Source organism: Oncorhynchus kisutch, linkage group LG10 (genome assembly GCF_002021735.2).
Source record: "Oncorhynchus kisutch isolate 150728-3 linkage group LG10, Okis_V2, whole genome shotgun sequence".
NCBI classification, from domain to species: Eukaryota; Metazoa; Chordata; class Actinopteri; order Salmoniformes; family Salmonidae; genus Oncorhynchus; species Oncorhynchus kisutch.
This window is the reverse complement of record NC_034183.2, coordinates 59143820-59160302: the sequence shown is the minus strand read 5'-3', so window position 1 is coordinate 59160302 and position 16483 is coordinate 59143820. Positions and strand designations below refer to the sequence as shown.

The following is a 16483-nucleotide window of genomic DNA, read 5'->3' as shown; positions in this document are numbered from 1 at the left end:
ACATAATTTGTCCTAAAAACAACATTAGACATACAAAGGCAATACTATATTGTCCCTTCATTCAGATGTAGAAGCTAAACACGCGAATTCTACTTTCTGAGATCCCAATGACTAAGAATGAGGACTCCATGGCACCTGTTGTATCGGACTGGACGGAGCTGATTTTAATTCAGAGCAGAGACGCTGCATCTCTTCCTCTCTCTGTCAACTACTTCCTGCATACACACACACCGAGGTTTTGGTGCAAGTAGGATGACATTTCACAAAAGCATTCACAGACACATATAAACACAAATGCACCTTTACATCTACCCACCTGTCACCGCTGGCTGAAGGACTGGACCAAGGTGCAGCATGGTAAGCGTACATTTGAACTTTATTTAAAAATGACACAGACAAATGAAGAACAAAACAAACCAACCGTGACGCTATGTGCCCTGAACAACTACAACTTTACCTTCCCACAAAACAGGTGGGGGAAAAGGGTACCTAAGTATGGTTCTCAATCAGAGACAACGATAGACAGCTGTCCCTGATTGAGAACCATACCAGGCCAAGACATAGAAATACAAAACATAGAAAAAAGGACATAGAATGCCCACCCTAGTCACACCCTGGCCTAATCAAAATAGAGAATAAAACGCCTCTCTTGGGCCGGGCGTGACACCACCACAGCCACACTTACACAACTCTTTGCAGTTTCTCAGAGTAAACGAAACTCACTATCCTTGTAAACTTGCTTTATAAAGGCTGGTCACTGAGAAAAAAACTCTGTCTTCATCATGTGACAGGGTGGGGGTATGCATTCTCAAAGGTCTATATAACTTTTAAATTAGGTCAAATTTATACTGCATTACACAATTCATGTTGTTTCTCCACCACTCCAATAAAGGATTTTGGAGACTTTGCACTTCATTTTTAATTTACATTCAAGTAAAATATATAATTTTATGAATGTCTTATTTTATGTTTGCCTTGCGATAAACAGTATTAGTTACAGTGTACTGATTGCTAACCAAACTTCTTTGCCATCTCAAATGTCTTCAGTTTCATTTACACATTGTCATGTGATTTCCAGGAAATGATGTTTTGAAAGATACTGAAGGCCTTATAAATACCCTGTGGACAAAAGGTTCACTTCAGTCTACATTATGAACAGACAACAAATGGATATCACTTTGCAAACTGTAAGTAACCTTTATAATTTATGTTTGTTTATGTTGCACCTCATGGTAACTGTAGTATAATACAGTGTAAGTAGTATAATACAGTGTAAGTAGTATAATACAGTGTAAGTAGTATAATACAGTGTCAGTAGTATAATACAGTGTCAGTAGTATAATACAGTGTCAGTAGTATAATACAGTGTCAGTAGTATAATACAGTGTCCGTAGTATAATACAGTGTCCGTAGTATAATACAGTGTAAGTAGTATAAAAACCAAACATTCTAATGTAAAGATGAATTTACATAGATGCGGCGAAAGACTGACTTAAAAAAAACAAATCCTTTCCTTTATATGTATATATATATTTTTATGTTTATTTGTGTGTTTGTAAATATGTCATACCAAATGACACAGTCAAGCTCAAAATTGACACTAAAGATTCACATAATTGTTCTATTTAAACCAAATCATGTTATCTATTATGGAGCTAATTTCATTGTTCAAGCAAACCAATTACAAAACCCAATGGTAGTTTGTGATGCATCTTGAAAATGGTTTGTCCACAGACCTGGAGGGAAGCTAAAGTAATTCCGCTACCCAAAAATGTTAAAGTTCCCTTTGCTGGCTCTAACAGCCGCCCAATCAGCTTGCTGCCAGTTCCTAGCAAACTTATAGAAAAGATTGTGTTTGACAAGATACAATGCTGTTTCTCTGTGAATAATTTAACAACTGACTTTCAGCACACTTATAGGGAAGGACACTCAACACAGACACTGATACTCTATAGTAACTCCGGTAACTCAATAAAATCAGTAAAAAACAAAACAGAATAAACATCATCTCAACGAACAACGCAGACTGCGAAGAGACACACACACACACACACTCATTATACTAACAAAGGTTTTGTTTTGATGTAAGGTAACTGAAGTGAATATAATAATATACAACTGATTGATTTTTCTGAAGTTTTGTTGCAGTGACTAGTAGCAGCTAATAATGGAGACTGGAGAAAATAAGGAAATGGAGACAGAGACTGAGGACGCACTGGATCCGTCGTCTGAGTGTACATATGAAGGAGAAGAACATGTGAGTAACTGAGGAACATCGTGTTAGGAACAGCAAGACAGAGAGTGTCAGGAATTGACTCTCAAATAAATCAGGAAAATTCTCATTAAAACAGAGACAAAGAGACAAGCATTCTACTGCATTCTTATGGTCAGACCTTGTTGATCTGAGCCTTGCTGTTGGAAAACCACTAGTGTCCGACTTTCGGCTGTCGCAGATGCACCTCCCCACGACATCATTTGCCGAATTTCGTCTACAGACAGCTTTGTTAGCCCTTACTGCTCGAACACCCGTTGCCTCCCTCCGAGGTACGTGTTGCTAGGCACATCTGGAGGCGAAAGAAACGCACACTTGTTTATTAGGCGAGGTGCTGGCAAGCGGAGTAGAACACTTGAAAAGGAAAAGGAGAGCGCACACTAGGCGCTAAAATGCAATAATTTAATAACCAACAGCTCGACAGACAAGCTGTCTTAATCAGGGTATAATGACAAACACTGCGGGTCACTAGTTTATATAGTGTAAAGGGACACACACATGTGTCTGTAATCATGGCTGTGTGTGGCTTGATATAATTTACAGATATAAATAGAACATATACAAAAACAGAAATGGATAGGATACGATCAAAGATACAATTTGGCTACATAGGCCTACAAATATTTACAATGAATAGCAAAATCACAATAATCATAAGAATGGGTTCAGATCAAAGTCTAGGTTGAGACCGAAGGGGGCAAGCGTCTTTAAATCTTGTTAAAACAATAAATTGTCGAGGTCACCTCTTCTCCTAGGGATGGTGACGTGTTCGGTGCCGATATAACGTAGGGACGAAATCGAGTGGTTCGATTCCAAAAAGTGGGCCGCAACTGTTTTTTTTATGATACTCCGAGATTCAGACTTTTAATTCGCACTTCGTTTTACCACAATTACAATTCATAAAATAAACAACTGCATCATTGGAGCACGTGATAATACCTTTAATTGTGGATTTGTTTCCCTGTTTGGGGGTGTTTGAAGGAGCTACGTTTGTAAGTGCCATTGCATTGAGCGCAGCCATTACACTTGTAGTTTCCATCCGGTAGAGGCGTTGTTTTGGGGTGGTAAATCAGAGTTTAATAATTGTGCTCTGAGATTTCTGCCCCGCGAGAATATGTCCGAAAACACATGACCTATTTTAGAATGTGCCAATGTTTGCGAACCATTCCACTTAATTTGTTCGGAGCGCTTTGAATAGCAGGTAGTAAGAATGCTTTATTTTTTATTTTAATCTGACCATTTTTGTACCCGCTGTCCTTGAATTTTCTTTGCATCTCAGACATATTTCTTTCGAAATCTGATTGTTTTTGGCAAATTATTTTGATTCGACAGAATTGGCTGTAGGGAAAACTGTTTTTCAAGGGACGCTGGTGACCGCTATCAGCCCTCAACAAACTGTTACGATCAGTAGGTTTCCTGTATATATCAGTATATAGAACATTATCCTCACACAATCAGAAGATCAAGGACACGGATTTGACGTGTGCCAGATTGCATAGTAAATCTCAGGTGCTCAGAACAAGAGTTAAGAAAAGCATGGAATGCCTGGAGCTGTTTTGCATCACCCCTCCATATAACAAAAATACCATAAATGAACCGTTTCCTTATAATAATGTTAGGCAATAAATATTTTTTGAGAGTATTGAGTACTGTTTCACATACAAATTAGCATAGTTAGGAGCCATAGGGGATCCCATAGCAGTACCCGTCGTCTGAATAAAGAAATAATTTAGAAACATGAAATAGTTTCTAAACGTGTGTGTACTATTTCAGTAAACGTTATAATGCATGCCCTGGAAGGTAGTTCACTAGGGTCACATTGCAGAAGAAAATGTTTAATGGCTTCAATACCGCCCCCGTGTGGAATATTCGTGTATAACGACTCAACATCAAAAGTAACAGATTCAATAATAGAGATCATACTGCTGGTGTCCTTTACAAAGGAGGGAAGCCGTTCTGCGAGTGGTCTAATAAAAAAATTCAAAAGTTGATAAAGGGACCGTTACTGCATCAATTCCGCTACAATACGACGGACACCCTGGAGGTTTTGTAACATTCTTGTGTAATTTCGGCATAGAAAGTGGCAATTTTAGGGTGTTGAATAGCCCCAAAGTCGTGTTATTCTTTGGTGACTTGACCAGAACCTAAATGCCCATCTAGGACAGTGAAGATAGTGTTCTAAAATTGGGAAGTGGGGTCACTGCTAGGCAACCCTCCTGGACTTGCCCTGGCAGGCCACAGCTAAAGACAGTGTGAGAAACTTGCTAGCAAACGTTTGTGCTATGAAACTAAATATATACTGCACGCAGACCCACAAAACCTATTTTCTAGATTCATGATAGTGCTGTTAGACAAAGCAAGGAAAGTGAACATCAAAACATGATGTAGTTTCATTGTGATTTGCAGCTGTTGTTGGTAGTTAATGAATCTGCTAGCTTCTGAAATAACTTACTCATCTTTTCAATATGTTATTAATATTTGCAGACCTATGCAGAATTTGCATGACAAGGGCGTTCCCATTTTTCCCAAACCTTGGGTCTGAAGTAAATGTAATCTGACCACTACCTTTTAATTTACACAGTAACTTTAACAAAATACTTATAAATGTTTGTACTCAAATGATGTAATCCAGATATGTATTTTGATACTCCCATGATACATCCACAGCAACTATTTCTACAGTTGGAGCCTGAGGCCCTTGACATCACAGACATTGAGAGTCAACACAGCGACCAACGGGATGACAAGACAACCAAGACTGATGAAGAAAAGACAGAAATCACAACAATTTCTTCTAATTTCCCACAAAGCAGTAAGATAGGTGAGAGCGTTTTAGTCAAGCATAATTTAATTCTCACAGTATAACTTTGATTTAGAGATACTCACTTCTCTCAATTGCTCTTGTTATTATGCACTATATTTTTGTGATACACCTGATAACTGCATTGATTGGTAAAGTTGATTCTGTTGGCTCTATTTTCAGCTGGTGCCAAGACGGTTATTGTCAAACACACGTTAGTTAGTCATTTTGGCTTGTAAAATCTGTCGCTCTGGCATTTTCCACCTCTTGCACCAGGTCTGGCAATTTACCTGTCGAACATCAGCTCGTTTGCACTGGGGTGGGAGGGGTGGCAATATCTGAGGTGTGTCCTTAAAAACATGCACCAAAGTGCCAATTTCAAGAAGCGCAGGTGGGGACTTTTGAGAACCACTAAAATCAGCTCTTTTTTCAAACGCAGATGATTACAGCATGGATTTTGTCAGAGGCGGCCATGGCGCAATGTCCATTTAAAGATTATTTTTTTAGTACATCTTAATCACCAAAGCTTTATTAAACCATGTTTGTGATCAGCAAAACAGTGAGCGAACATTCCCTTTTTATCTATGTATTGGACATTCTTTTAGCCAGTTCCTGTTATTATTTTGGATGTGCGTTAAAAAAAACTCCATGGACATGTGTCCATTTGCCCATCATGGATCGAGAGATGCGATGATGCCGGTGAACCTAGTATTTAGAAAAGTTTAAGTTATTTTCCTGTACAATTGGTTGTTTTACGTTTCATTTAATTCAAAATCAAGCCATCAATAGGCTATCCTACTACAACAAAGTCTGGTTGTTCTGCGTCGGTGCATATATATTTTTTATCCTGGCCATTCATTAGCCAAGCAGCCTATCAATAAGAGGTTTTAAACGTGTCTACTCATCAGAGTGCCTTGAAATATTTTAGGTTTTTGCCCGCATGCTTTTGTATAATTCACAATTCACATACTGTACCTGGGCCGCTCCACCAATTCAATTCAGTTTTAACATTGTCATAATATGGTCAACATGTTCAACTTAATGAAAAAACTAGTTTTTCCATCTCAAGAGGTTATCCCATTGTGGCAGGGAGAATGGAAGCTTGTTGTGTGCAACAGGGAGTGGCAATTGAATGCAAGCTTAATATATATATTATTTTGTTAAAACATTTCTAGCCTGTCTATCAATGGGTTGACGTGTTATGCTCGACATGCTCTGTTTGACCACAAAACATCAGAACATTTCCAAAAGGAGTAGGACCAGTTCACCTGCTTTTACACAAAGATTTCTTTTGAAAAAAAGTACATTTAAAAAGGAACAATTTCACCATATTAAAATGAGAGTTCAGTTCCTGTAACAGGGACGTAAATTAATCACTAATCACATTAAATAAATAATAATATTCAGAAATGACTTTGTCAAAGCAACAAATAGCTAGGGCTTTACAATGATGTTGAAAACTTTGAGAAATGTTGGGATTAGGTGGATTCAAATCATAGAAGTCAGAGGGTGCACGGAGGGACATGTAAAATGCAGAATTTTGGCACTTTAGCAAATCTTTATTAATATTTTTTTTAATCTGATTTATTGAATTCTCCATGTGATCTATATGAAAGGGCACTTCATTTAATATAAACGGCTTATAAAATGCAATATTAGTGCACAATTTCTACCTAAAATGTCAAAGCGTTATGGCACTTTTTATGGAACGACCCACCTACATACTTCATTTTGCTTGTTCAAATATCCATCCCCATTTTCAAAGAGCGTGTCTCATCTGATTACCAAAGACGCGCTCCTTCAAACTTATTTTAATTATTCAGTCCTATAATGACAAATCAACGGCAAAATTATCTTGCCTATTGAGAACGTGCCTCGCACATGAAATGCAATTAATAAGAGCCTTTTTATTTCTGGAGAAGTGTGACTGATGTGTAAACACATGTTGACCTACATGTTGAAGCCAACTAGAACAATGTGGATTGCAAATAACATATTTAGCAAAACTGGATGCACTGTATTGTTGCTATTATTCGTTACTGTATGCTATTTAATAATTGTATCAATCCACAATATTGCGTGCCTTCCAGACGAATTGGAGTTGATTATAATGTAAAGATCTACACAATTTGAGACAACCGCATGCAGTATAACGCCATGAAGAATGTTAATTGGCCTGTGAGGGGTCAAGCTCTTGTCACACCTACAACTTATTTATTCATCCAAACCCTGCCCTTTTGCGCCACCGCCAGCTATTGCGCCCATTATTCCCGCTGTAAAAATAACTGAAATATTTCTGCCACACCCACAACTTGACAGCACTGCGTGGTTGCACTAAGATTTACCATTGTGTAAGATTTGTTAAAATAAATCCATGTGAATATTACATATTGAAGTGTCCTAACAAAAAACAACTCTCCTGTCTCTTTCTATACCTAACAGACATTGAAAATGAAAGTGATGATTTGGTGGATCCTTGTGATGAAAGTTTAATACCCACTTGCACAATTCCTTCGGCTCATCAAGATCAAGATACCATGGTTCACCTGGATCACTTTGCTGACCCCCACATTTTAATCAACATGGATAATGTTGGCACAGTGAGCAGAAAATCTGTAAGCAATATTTCAACAGCAGTGTTTATGCTATTGTTAAACAATTAGGGGGTCATTGAAATGTTCAGTATAAGTGATATTACATTTCCTGTACAAGTTAGGTTAACCCTCTTTCAAGAGTACTTGGCAATTTGGACCAACATCTCTCAGTAGTTAGAGCTTGTGTTAAAGCACTGCAACTATTTCTACAGTTGGAGCCTGAGGCCCTTGACATCACAGACAGTGAGAGTCAACACAGCGACCAACAGGATGACAAGACAACCAAGACTGATGAAGAAAAGACAGAAATCACAACATCTTCTAATTTTGCACAAAGCAGTAAGAAATTTACAATTGCATTGATTGGTGGCACTGATTCTATGGAGATTGAATCTGGAAATCTCCTTCTTGGTCAAGATGATCTACCAGCAGCAGAACTCTCACAGATAGCACCCAGGATGTATGATTTGTTCGGTCGTTGTGTCTCTGTCATCAACATGCTGGGCTTGCAGAGTTCTGAACTTACCCAGGAGAATCACATAGGTCCACTTGTGCATAAGCAGGGTATCAATGCTGTCCTCTTACTTCTACCATTGGGTCAGCATATTGATGAATTCAAAATGGGAGTGGGGTGGCTGGAAAGAATGCTTGGAGAGAGAGCCCTTGCCTTTACAATAATCGTCTTTACCCACAAGAATGACCAAGACTTTGGGTTGGGTGATCTAAAGGACAACAATGATCTGATGGATCTCATAGAAATGTGTGGAAATAGGTATCTCACCTGCAAAAAGACTATGAATGACCCAGCCGAGATTTCAACATTACTTGAACAGATAGACCTCATGGTGTCTGAAAATGATCCATGCTGCTACACAGGAGAAATGTATGATGAAGAGATCAGGAAACAGCTACTGAAAACAGATTGGGGTGACCGATCACAAAGCGAGGAGAAAACTGCATCAGGTATGTCCTCAATGCATTTGATGCAGCAGCTGTAGGAGGATTTTCCCCATCTTGACATGTGGCTCCGTCTACACACACACTTACCCCGATTGTTGACGATATCCAAAAACAGTTTTCCGGTCTATATCTTTCATATAAAGATAGGCAGAGTGCGAATTATACAGTGACATTCGAGGGGGGGGGGGGTACAAAAAATTCAATAGACCTATGTGTGCACACGCTTGAATTGGCCTGCTTTTTATTGGCCTAATAGTAAGTACATGTCATTTAAGGGTAAAACATTTTTTATTACCTTTTAATTTGGCATGAACACATCCAGTTATGATGTTTTCATCTTATTGTCAAACAAATCACTTCAAACAGTAGGCTACCTGCACATGTTCATCCACTCCAACATAATTCCAGATCCAAACAGTGCACTGTGCACTCACTCCATTTGATGAATGGAAAGAGACATCTGTTACAAAACACCAAAAAAGTGTGATGACATTTGTCATTGACCACATTTACATGCAAATCAAATCAAGCTTTAAACGGCACATTTCAGAAATGGAACGAAACGCAATGTGCTTTACGGTAAAAAATGAATTAAAAACTATGAAAATAAAAGCTGAAATATTTACTACACAACAAACATAAGATTTTTAAAAAACAAAAGAATGACACAAACTGAACTACTAAAAAGTACCTGAAGGAAAAGCAAAGCTAAAACGATATTTTAAATATGTTTGGGCCCTCCTCAGGTTCTCTGACAGGCTATTCCAGAGGCTGAGGGCATAATAACTAAAGGCTGCCTCTCCATGCCTCTTGGTCCTTGTCTTTGGGATAGTTAGAAGGACAGTGTCAGAGGACCTGAGGGACCTACTGGGTACATAACTTAAAAGCATGTCTGACATGTATTGGGGTGAACAATCGTGGATTGATTTAAAAACCAAGAGAAGAATCTTAAAATGAATTCTAAAACTCACTGGCAGCCAGTACAGAGACCTTTAAACTGGTGTAATGTGTGCTCTCTGGTCTTGGTCAGTACCCACGCTGCAGCATTCTGTATGTTTTACAGTTCAGAGACCTTTAAACCGGTGTAATGTCTGCTCTCAGTCTGGTCTTGGTCAGTACCCATGCTGCAGCATTCTGTATGTTTTGTAGTTGACCAATGGCTTTCTTGGGTAGACCAGACAGGAGAGCATTACAGAAGTCAAGCCTACTTGTAATAAAAGCATGGATGAGTCTCTCTGTATCAGACAGAGAGAAACGGCCTCATCTTGGCAATGTTCCTCAGGTGGTAAAAAGCTATTTTGGTCACATTCCTAATGTGTGACTCAATGTAGTCCATAATTGAAAATAACACCAAGGTTTTTTACCTGGTGTTTTTTCTTTATTGCCTGTGAATTCAAATGTGCGGCTAGATTCTCTCTCTATGCTTTGGCTCCAACAATAAATACCTTGGTCTTTAACTGGAGGAAGTTATGAGCCAACCAAGTATTTAAATCACTAATACAATCTAATAATTTTTCAGTGGATCTAAAATCCTCTGGTGACACAGAAATGTAAATGTGTGTATCGTCTGCGTAGCATTGAAAATCAATGCTGTGCTTTCTGATAACGCTGCCAAGGGGTAACATATATAAACTGAACAGTACCGGACCCAAAATCTAAACTTGTGGAACACCACATGTGATATGTATTTTCTCTGAGTTATGTTCACCAAGGGTCACAAAAAACTTGACCGGTTAAATAGGTCTAAAACCGATTTAGAACCGGAGAGGCCAACCCACCTCTCCAGTCTGTCTAGAAAGACATCATGGTCAACAGTGTCGAATGCAGCACTTAAATCTAACAGTACAAGGACAGAGAGCTGTTTGGCATCTGTGTTGGCTCTATAATCATTTACTACCTTAACTAAGGCTGTCCCTGTGCTGGGCACGATAACCAGATTGGATTATTATTTTTTTTTAAATACTGTTGTCACTTAAAAAATAATTTCGCTGTTTGAACACCAATTTCTCCAGAATTTTGTTTAAGAATGGAACGTTGGAGATTGGCCAAAAATGGCTAAAAGCTGAAGAATCTAGATGACTTTTCTTCAGAAGGGCTTTCACCATAGCAGTTTTTAGTGCACACCAATATCCCATTATTATTCTGGATACTTAAGTATTGTCACGCGGGACTAGGTGGGTGAAGGAATCAGACGCAGAGAGTTCCACTGGGGAAAAGTGCTCTTTACTTCGGCACACAAAATGATAAGCCCAACAATACAGGGCGCGGACAACAACGTGACAACCCAAAAAACACAGGGTGTCAAGTTAAGAAAATAAATCCACTTCTACCTAAAACGCACACAAGTAACATAAACACAATCCCGCACATAGCAAGGGCTGGTCCACCTACTAAAAATAGGGAAGCTCATTAAACCAAACAGAAACACAGGTGAAACTAATAAGACAAACGAAAAAGGGATCGGTGGCGGCTAGTAGGACGGTGACGACGACAGGCAGGGGAGCCAACTTCGGCGGAAGTCGTGACAAGTATTCTGTTTTTGAGTTGAGGCATATAAACATCATATCCCGTTTACAATAACCCAAAAAGCTTGTATCCCGGTTATGAAAAACCTGGATAAGATGCCTGGGATATGCTAATCTTAGACAGAGTACTGTGCCATGTAAACATCTTATCCCATTTACTGTTATTTTTTTGCGGTCTGTGCAGACTCAGTTTCCCATATCATGGGTGTTGTGTGATGTTTTCATCTGATTGTCAAACAAATCATTTCAAAAAGTAGGTTTGATCCACCAGTCATTTCATAATAATTTATTTGGCTGATTCTCATACTGGACCATATTGCCTACTGGCTATTTTCACCCCTAATTTAGACAAGTTTCTGATTATAATTTCTGACATTTGGTAGGCCATATAAAAATGTAGAAAATTGGTAGGCCAGTTGTTTGTCAACAAGTTGCAGCTTCTCTTCTGTCATAACTTGCTGCTCCAGAAGATTAAATAAAGTAGTGGTCACCGGAATAATGTCTTACAGCATAGAATGAATGCATTTGTAATCTACAGTATGTAGTTAACACCGGTAAAGTTGTCCATTTCGTTTAGGGACTGGGAAGAAAACGCAATAACTCCAAAACTGTGGAAAGATAGGTCCTGTGCAAAATGTCCAAATGTCATCAGTTGACAGGTTTTAAGCTGAGAAAAGGATTAAACCCATTTATGATAAGACTTCAGTTGGTCTTGTATGCACATTTTATGTGGTTGAAATACTGTCTGCTTGTATAACAGTTTCAAAGATAACATATTACATGCACATTTGCATTTTCTCAGGAGATGCTGAAAGAAATAACTAATATTTCTCCACTCCTGTTCCGAGACAATGACATTTTTTTGTATTAGTTTACTGCAAGAGATGCATACTTTTGCAGGAGTTAATATTATATTATACAACATGTGAGGTTTTAGGCCTACTGTCAGTGTCCATAGTTCAGTTACTATTCCATTTATCCCATATGAACTGAGGAATATTCTGTTTATTCATGGGTACAGTGATACTCGTGAGCGGGATATCAAAAGGTGCATGTAAACAGCTAATCCCAAATAAGACCTTAAGCTACTACCTTGAGCTACTATCCGGAATCGTGGTCAGCCTGAAATAATTCACGCCTCTTGCAGACAAAATGACCTTTTTTGTAGAAAGAAAGGTTGGGACACCTGAAACGGGGCTGAAATAAGGGACTGTTCAGGGATGACAAGTGCAGCCACATGGGATACTTTTTTTTTTTAAACCATGACACAGAGGTGGGGGAGTTGGTTCATTTGGAATAAGACTTTATTTTAATATTTAACACTATAGCAGTACAAATTGCATTTTAAACAAAAAGAAGGATGGTTAAACTAACATTATTTAGAGATGCCTTTGAAACAGTAAATATCAATTTGATCTTACCGAAACTATCAATACGAATTTTTAGTTTTAACATCTTAGTGTTTTTCTGACATCAGAAATGTAATAAAAAATACATATGTACCAAAAAACGAATCTGGAGGAATCGACTAGTCTGCCAGGGGTGTCAAACTAATTCCATGGAGGGCCTAGTGTCTGCATGATTTTTGGATTTTCCATTCAATTAAACCCTAGACAACCATCATTCAAGTACAAGGGTGGAGCAAAAACCCTCAGCCACTCGGCCCTCCATGGAATGAGTTTGACACCTGTGCCATCTGCACAGATACGAACATCAGTTTGGTAATGGACAAACAGGAATTCCAGCTGTCTTATGTACCTGCCTTATCGGCTTGTTGCCCTGGTGTAAACGTCCCCAACAGACACAAAATTGGTAGCTAGATAGATTGAGATCACAGAAAATGTTTTCAATCTGTAACTCGCAAGTGAGTAGTTTGACAGCTAGCATTACAGTGCCTTCAGAAAGTATTCACACCACTTGATATTTTCTTGTGTTACAGCCTGAATTTAAAATGGATTAAATTGAAATTGTGTGTCACTGGCCTATACACAATACCCCATAATGTCAAAGTGGAATTATGTTTTTGGAAATGTTCAGTCACTAAGTATTTAACCCCTTTGTTATGGCAAGCCTAAATAAGTTCAGGAGTAAAAATGTGCTTATCAAGTTACATAATAACTTGCATGGACTCACTCTGTGTGCAATACTAGTGTTTAACATGTTGTTTTATTGACTACCCCATCTCTGTACTGCACACATACAGATAATTGTACGGTCCCTCAGTCGAGCAGTAAATTTCAAGCACAGATTCAACCACAAAGACCAGGGAGATTTTACAATGCCTCGCAAAGCAGACATTGAATATCCCTTTGAGCATGGTGAAGTTAGTAATTACACTTTGGATGGTGTATCAATACACCCAGTTGTCGGAGAGGAAGGAAATCACTCAGGGATTTCACCATGAGGCCAATGAGTTTAATGGCTGGAATAGAAGAAAACAGAGGATGGATCAACAACATTGTAGTTACTCCACAATACTAACCTAAATTAAGCCTGTAGAGAATACAAATATTCCAAAACATGCATCCTGTTTGCATTAAGGCTCTAAAGTAAAACTGCAAAAAATGTGTCAAAGAAATTAACTTTATATCCTGAATACAAAGCATTATGTTTGGAGAAAATCCCACACGTCACTGAGCACCACTCTTCATATTAGGAGCATGGTAGTGGCTGCATCATGTAATGGGTATGCTTGTCATCGGTAAGGACTAGGGAGTGTGTTAGGATAAAAAGAAACAGAATTGAGCTAAGCACACGCATAATCCTAGAGGAAAACCTGGTTCAGTCTGCTTTCCAACAGACTCAGAGACAAATTCTCCTTTCAGCAGGAAAATACCTTAAAACACAAAGCCAAATATACACTGGAGTTGCTTACCAAGAAGACAGTGTATGTTCTAGAGTGGTCTAGTTACAGATTTGATTTAAATCGGCTTGAAATCTATGGTAAGACTTGAAAATGTCTGTCTAGCTATGATCAACAGCCAACATGACAGAGCTTGAGGAATTTTAAAAAGAATAAAGTGAAAATATTGTACAATCCAGGTGTGTAAAGCTCTTAGAGACTTACCCAGAATGACTCTAACATGCATCGACTCAGGGGGTTGAATATTTATGTAATCAAGATATATTCGTGTTTCATTTCTATATACAATACCAATCAAACGTTTGAACACACCTACTCATTCAAGGGTTCTTTATTTTTTACTATTTTCTACATTGTAGAATAATTGTGAAGATATCAAAACTATGAAATAACACACATGGAATCATGTAGGAACCAAAAAAGTGTTAAATCAAAATATATTTTATATTTGAGATTCTTCAAAGTAGCCACCCTTTGCCTTGATGACAGCTTTGCATACTCTTGGCATTCTCTCAATGAACACTTATTTTAACTTAATATAATACGTCAATAGAAATATATTTAGCCTCAAATAAATAATGAAACATGTTCAATTTGGTTTAAATAATGCAAAAACAAAGTGTTGGAGAAGTAAAAGTGCAATATGTGCCATGTAAAAAACCTAACGTTTGAGTTCCTTGCTCAGAACATGAGAACATATGAAAGTTGGTGGTTCCTTTTAACATAAGACTTCAATATTCCAAGGTAAGAGGTTTTAGGTTGTCGTTAATATAGTATTTATAAGACTATTTCTCTCGATACCATTTGTATTTCATATACCTTTGACCATTGGATGTTCTTATAGGCACTATAGTATTGCCAGTTTAACAGTATAGCTTCCGTCCCTCTCCTCGCCCCTACCTGGGCTCGAACCAGGAACACATCGACAACATCCACACTCAAAGCAACGTTACCCATCGCGCCACAAAAGCCGCGGCCCTTGCAGAGCAAGGGGAATAACTTCTCCAAGTCTCAGAGCGAGTGACGTTTGAAACGCTATTAGCATGCACCCCGCTAACTAGCTAGCCATTTCACATCGGTTACACCAGCCATATTAGGCTGATAGGTTTGAAGTCATAAACAGCGCTGTGCTTGCGAAGAGCTGCTGGCAAAATGCACTAAAGTGCTGTTTGAATGAATTACTTACGAGCCTGCTGCTGCCTACCATCGCTCAGTCAGACTGCTCTATCAAATCATAGACTTAATTATAACATAACACACAGAAATACGAGCCTTTGGTCATTAATATGGTCGAATCCGGAAACTAACATTTAGAAAACAAAACGTTTATTATTTCAGTGAATTACGGAACCGTTCTGTATTTTATCTAACTGGTGGCATCCCTAAGTCTAAATATTCTTGTTACATTGCACAACCTTCAATGTTATGTCATAATTACGTAAAATTCTGGCAAATTAGTTCGCAATGAGCCAGGCAGCCCAAACTGTTGCATATACCCTGACTTTGCGTGCAATGAACGCAAGAGAAGTGACAATTTCTCCTGGTTAATATTGCCTGCTAACCTGGACTTCTTTTAGCTAAATATGCAGGTTTAAAAATATATACTTCTGTGTATTAATTTTAAGAAAGGCATTGGTGTTTATGGTTAGGTACAGTCGTCCAACGATTGTGCTTTTTTCGCAAATGCGCTTTTATTAAATCATCCCCCAGCGTTGCATCGATTAGGACACGCTAGATAAACTAGTAATATCATCAACCATGTGTAGTTATAAGTGATATAAGTGATACGTGATTATGATTGATTGATTGCTTTTAAGATAAGTTTAATGCTAGCTAGCAACTTACCTTGGCTTCTACTGCATTCGCGTAACAGGCAGTCTCCTTGTGGAGTGCAACGAGAGGCAGGTGGTTATTGCGTTGAACTGGTTAACTGTAAGGTTGCAAGATTGGATCCCCTGAGCCGACAAGGTGAAAATCTGTCATTCTGCCCCTGAACAAGGCAGTTAACCCACCGTTCCTAGGCAGTCATTGAAAATAAGAATGTGTTCTTAACTGACTTGCCTAGTTAAATAAAAAAAGGTATAAAATATATATATTTTTTTTTAAGCAGCAAAATCGGAGCCCAAAAATACAGATTTCCGATTGTTATGAAAACTTGAAATCGGCCCTAATTATAATCAGCCATTCCGATTTAATTGGTCGACCTCTAATTGAGACATTAGGAAAACACTTCTGCTCATCAAATCAAATTTATTTATATAGCCCTTCGTACATCAGCTGATATCTCAAAGTGCTGTACAGAAACCCAGCCTAAAACCCCAAACAGCAAGCAATGCAGGTGTAGAAGCATACTGTACGTGTCTAATATACACTTTACTTTTTCCTGTCCCTCTTGCTTACAGTTCCAGATAACTTGCCTGAAGATGGTGTTTTAAACAAAGAAAAGGTAAATTTGAAATAACCTTACAC

The 16483-nt window shown here is 38.3% G+C and overlaps 1 protein-coding gene across 1 annotated transcript; it reads left to right on the top strand.

Annotated features, from left to right (window-relative positions):
* Positions 1 to 223: 223 nt before the first annotated feature.
* LOC109898590 (GTPase IMAP family member 4) lies at positions 224 to 16475 on the top strand. Its single transcript, XM_031834978.1, has 7 exons — positions 224 to 357; positions 1079 to 1187; positions 2138 to 2257; positions 4940 to 5093; positions 7515 to 7687; positions 7879 to 8629; positions 16417 to 16475. The coding sequence occupies exons 3-7, from the start codon at positions 2168 to 2170 to the stop codon at positions 16473 to 16475; spliced, it is 1227 nt and encodes a 408-aa protein (XP_031690838.1). The 5' UTR covers positions 224 to 357; positions 1079 to 1187; positions 2138 to 2167.
* Positions 16476 to 16483: the final 8 nt, after the last annotated feature.

Bases quoted from the DNA above. Each gene is read 5' to 3' on its own strand.
- LOC109898590 (XM_031834978.1), top strand. From the start codon at position 2,168: ATGGAGACTGGAGAAAATAAGGAAATGGAGACAGAGACTGAGGACGCA. The intron at 5,094-7,514 runs GTGAGAGCGTTT...TATACCTAACAG, and splicing joins CCCACAAAGCAGTAAGATAG to ACATTGAAAATGAAAGTGAT. The intron at 7,688-7,878 runs GTAAGCAATATT...CTATTTCTACAG, and splicing joins GCACAGTGAGCAGAAAATCT to TTGGAGCCTGAGGCCCTTGA.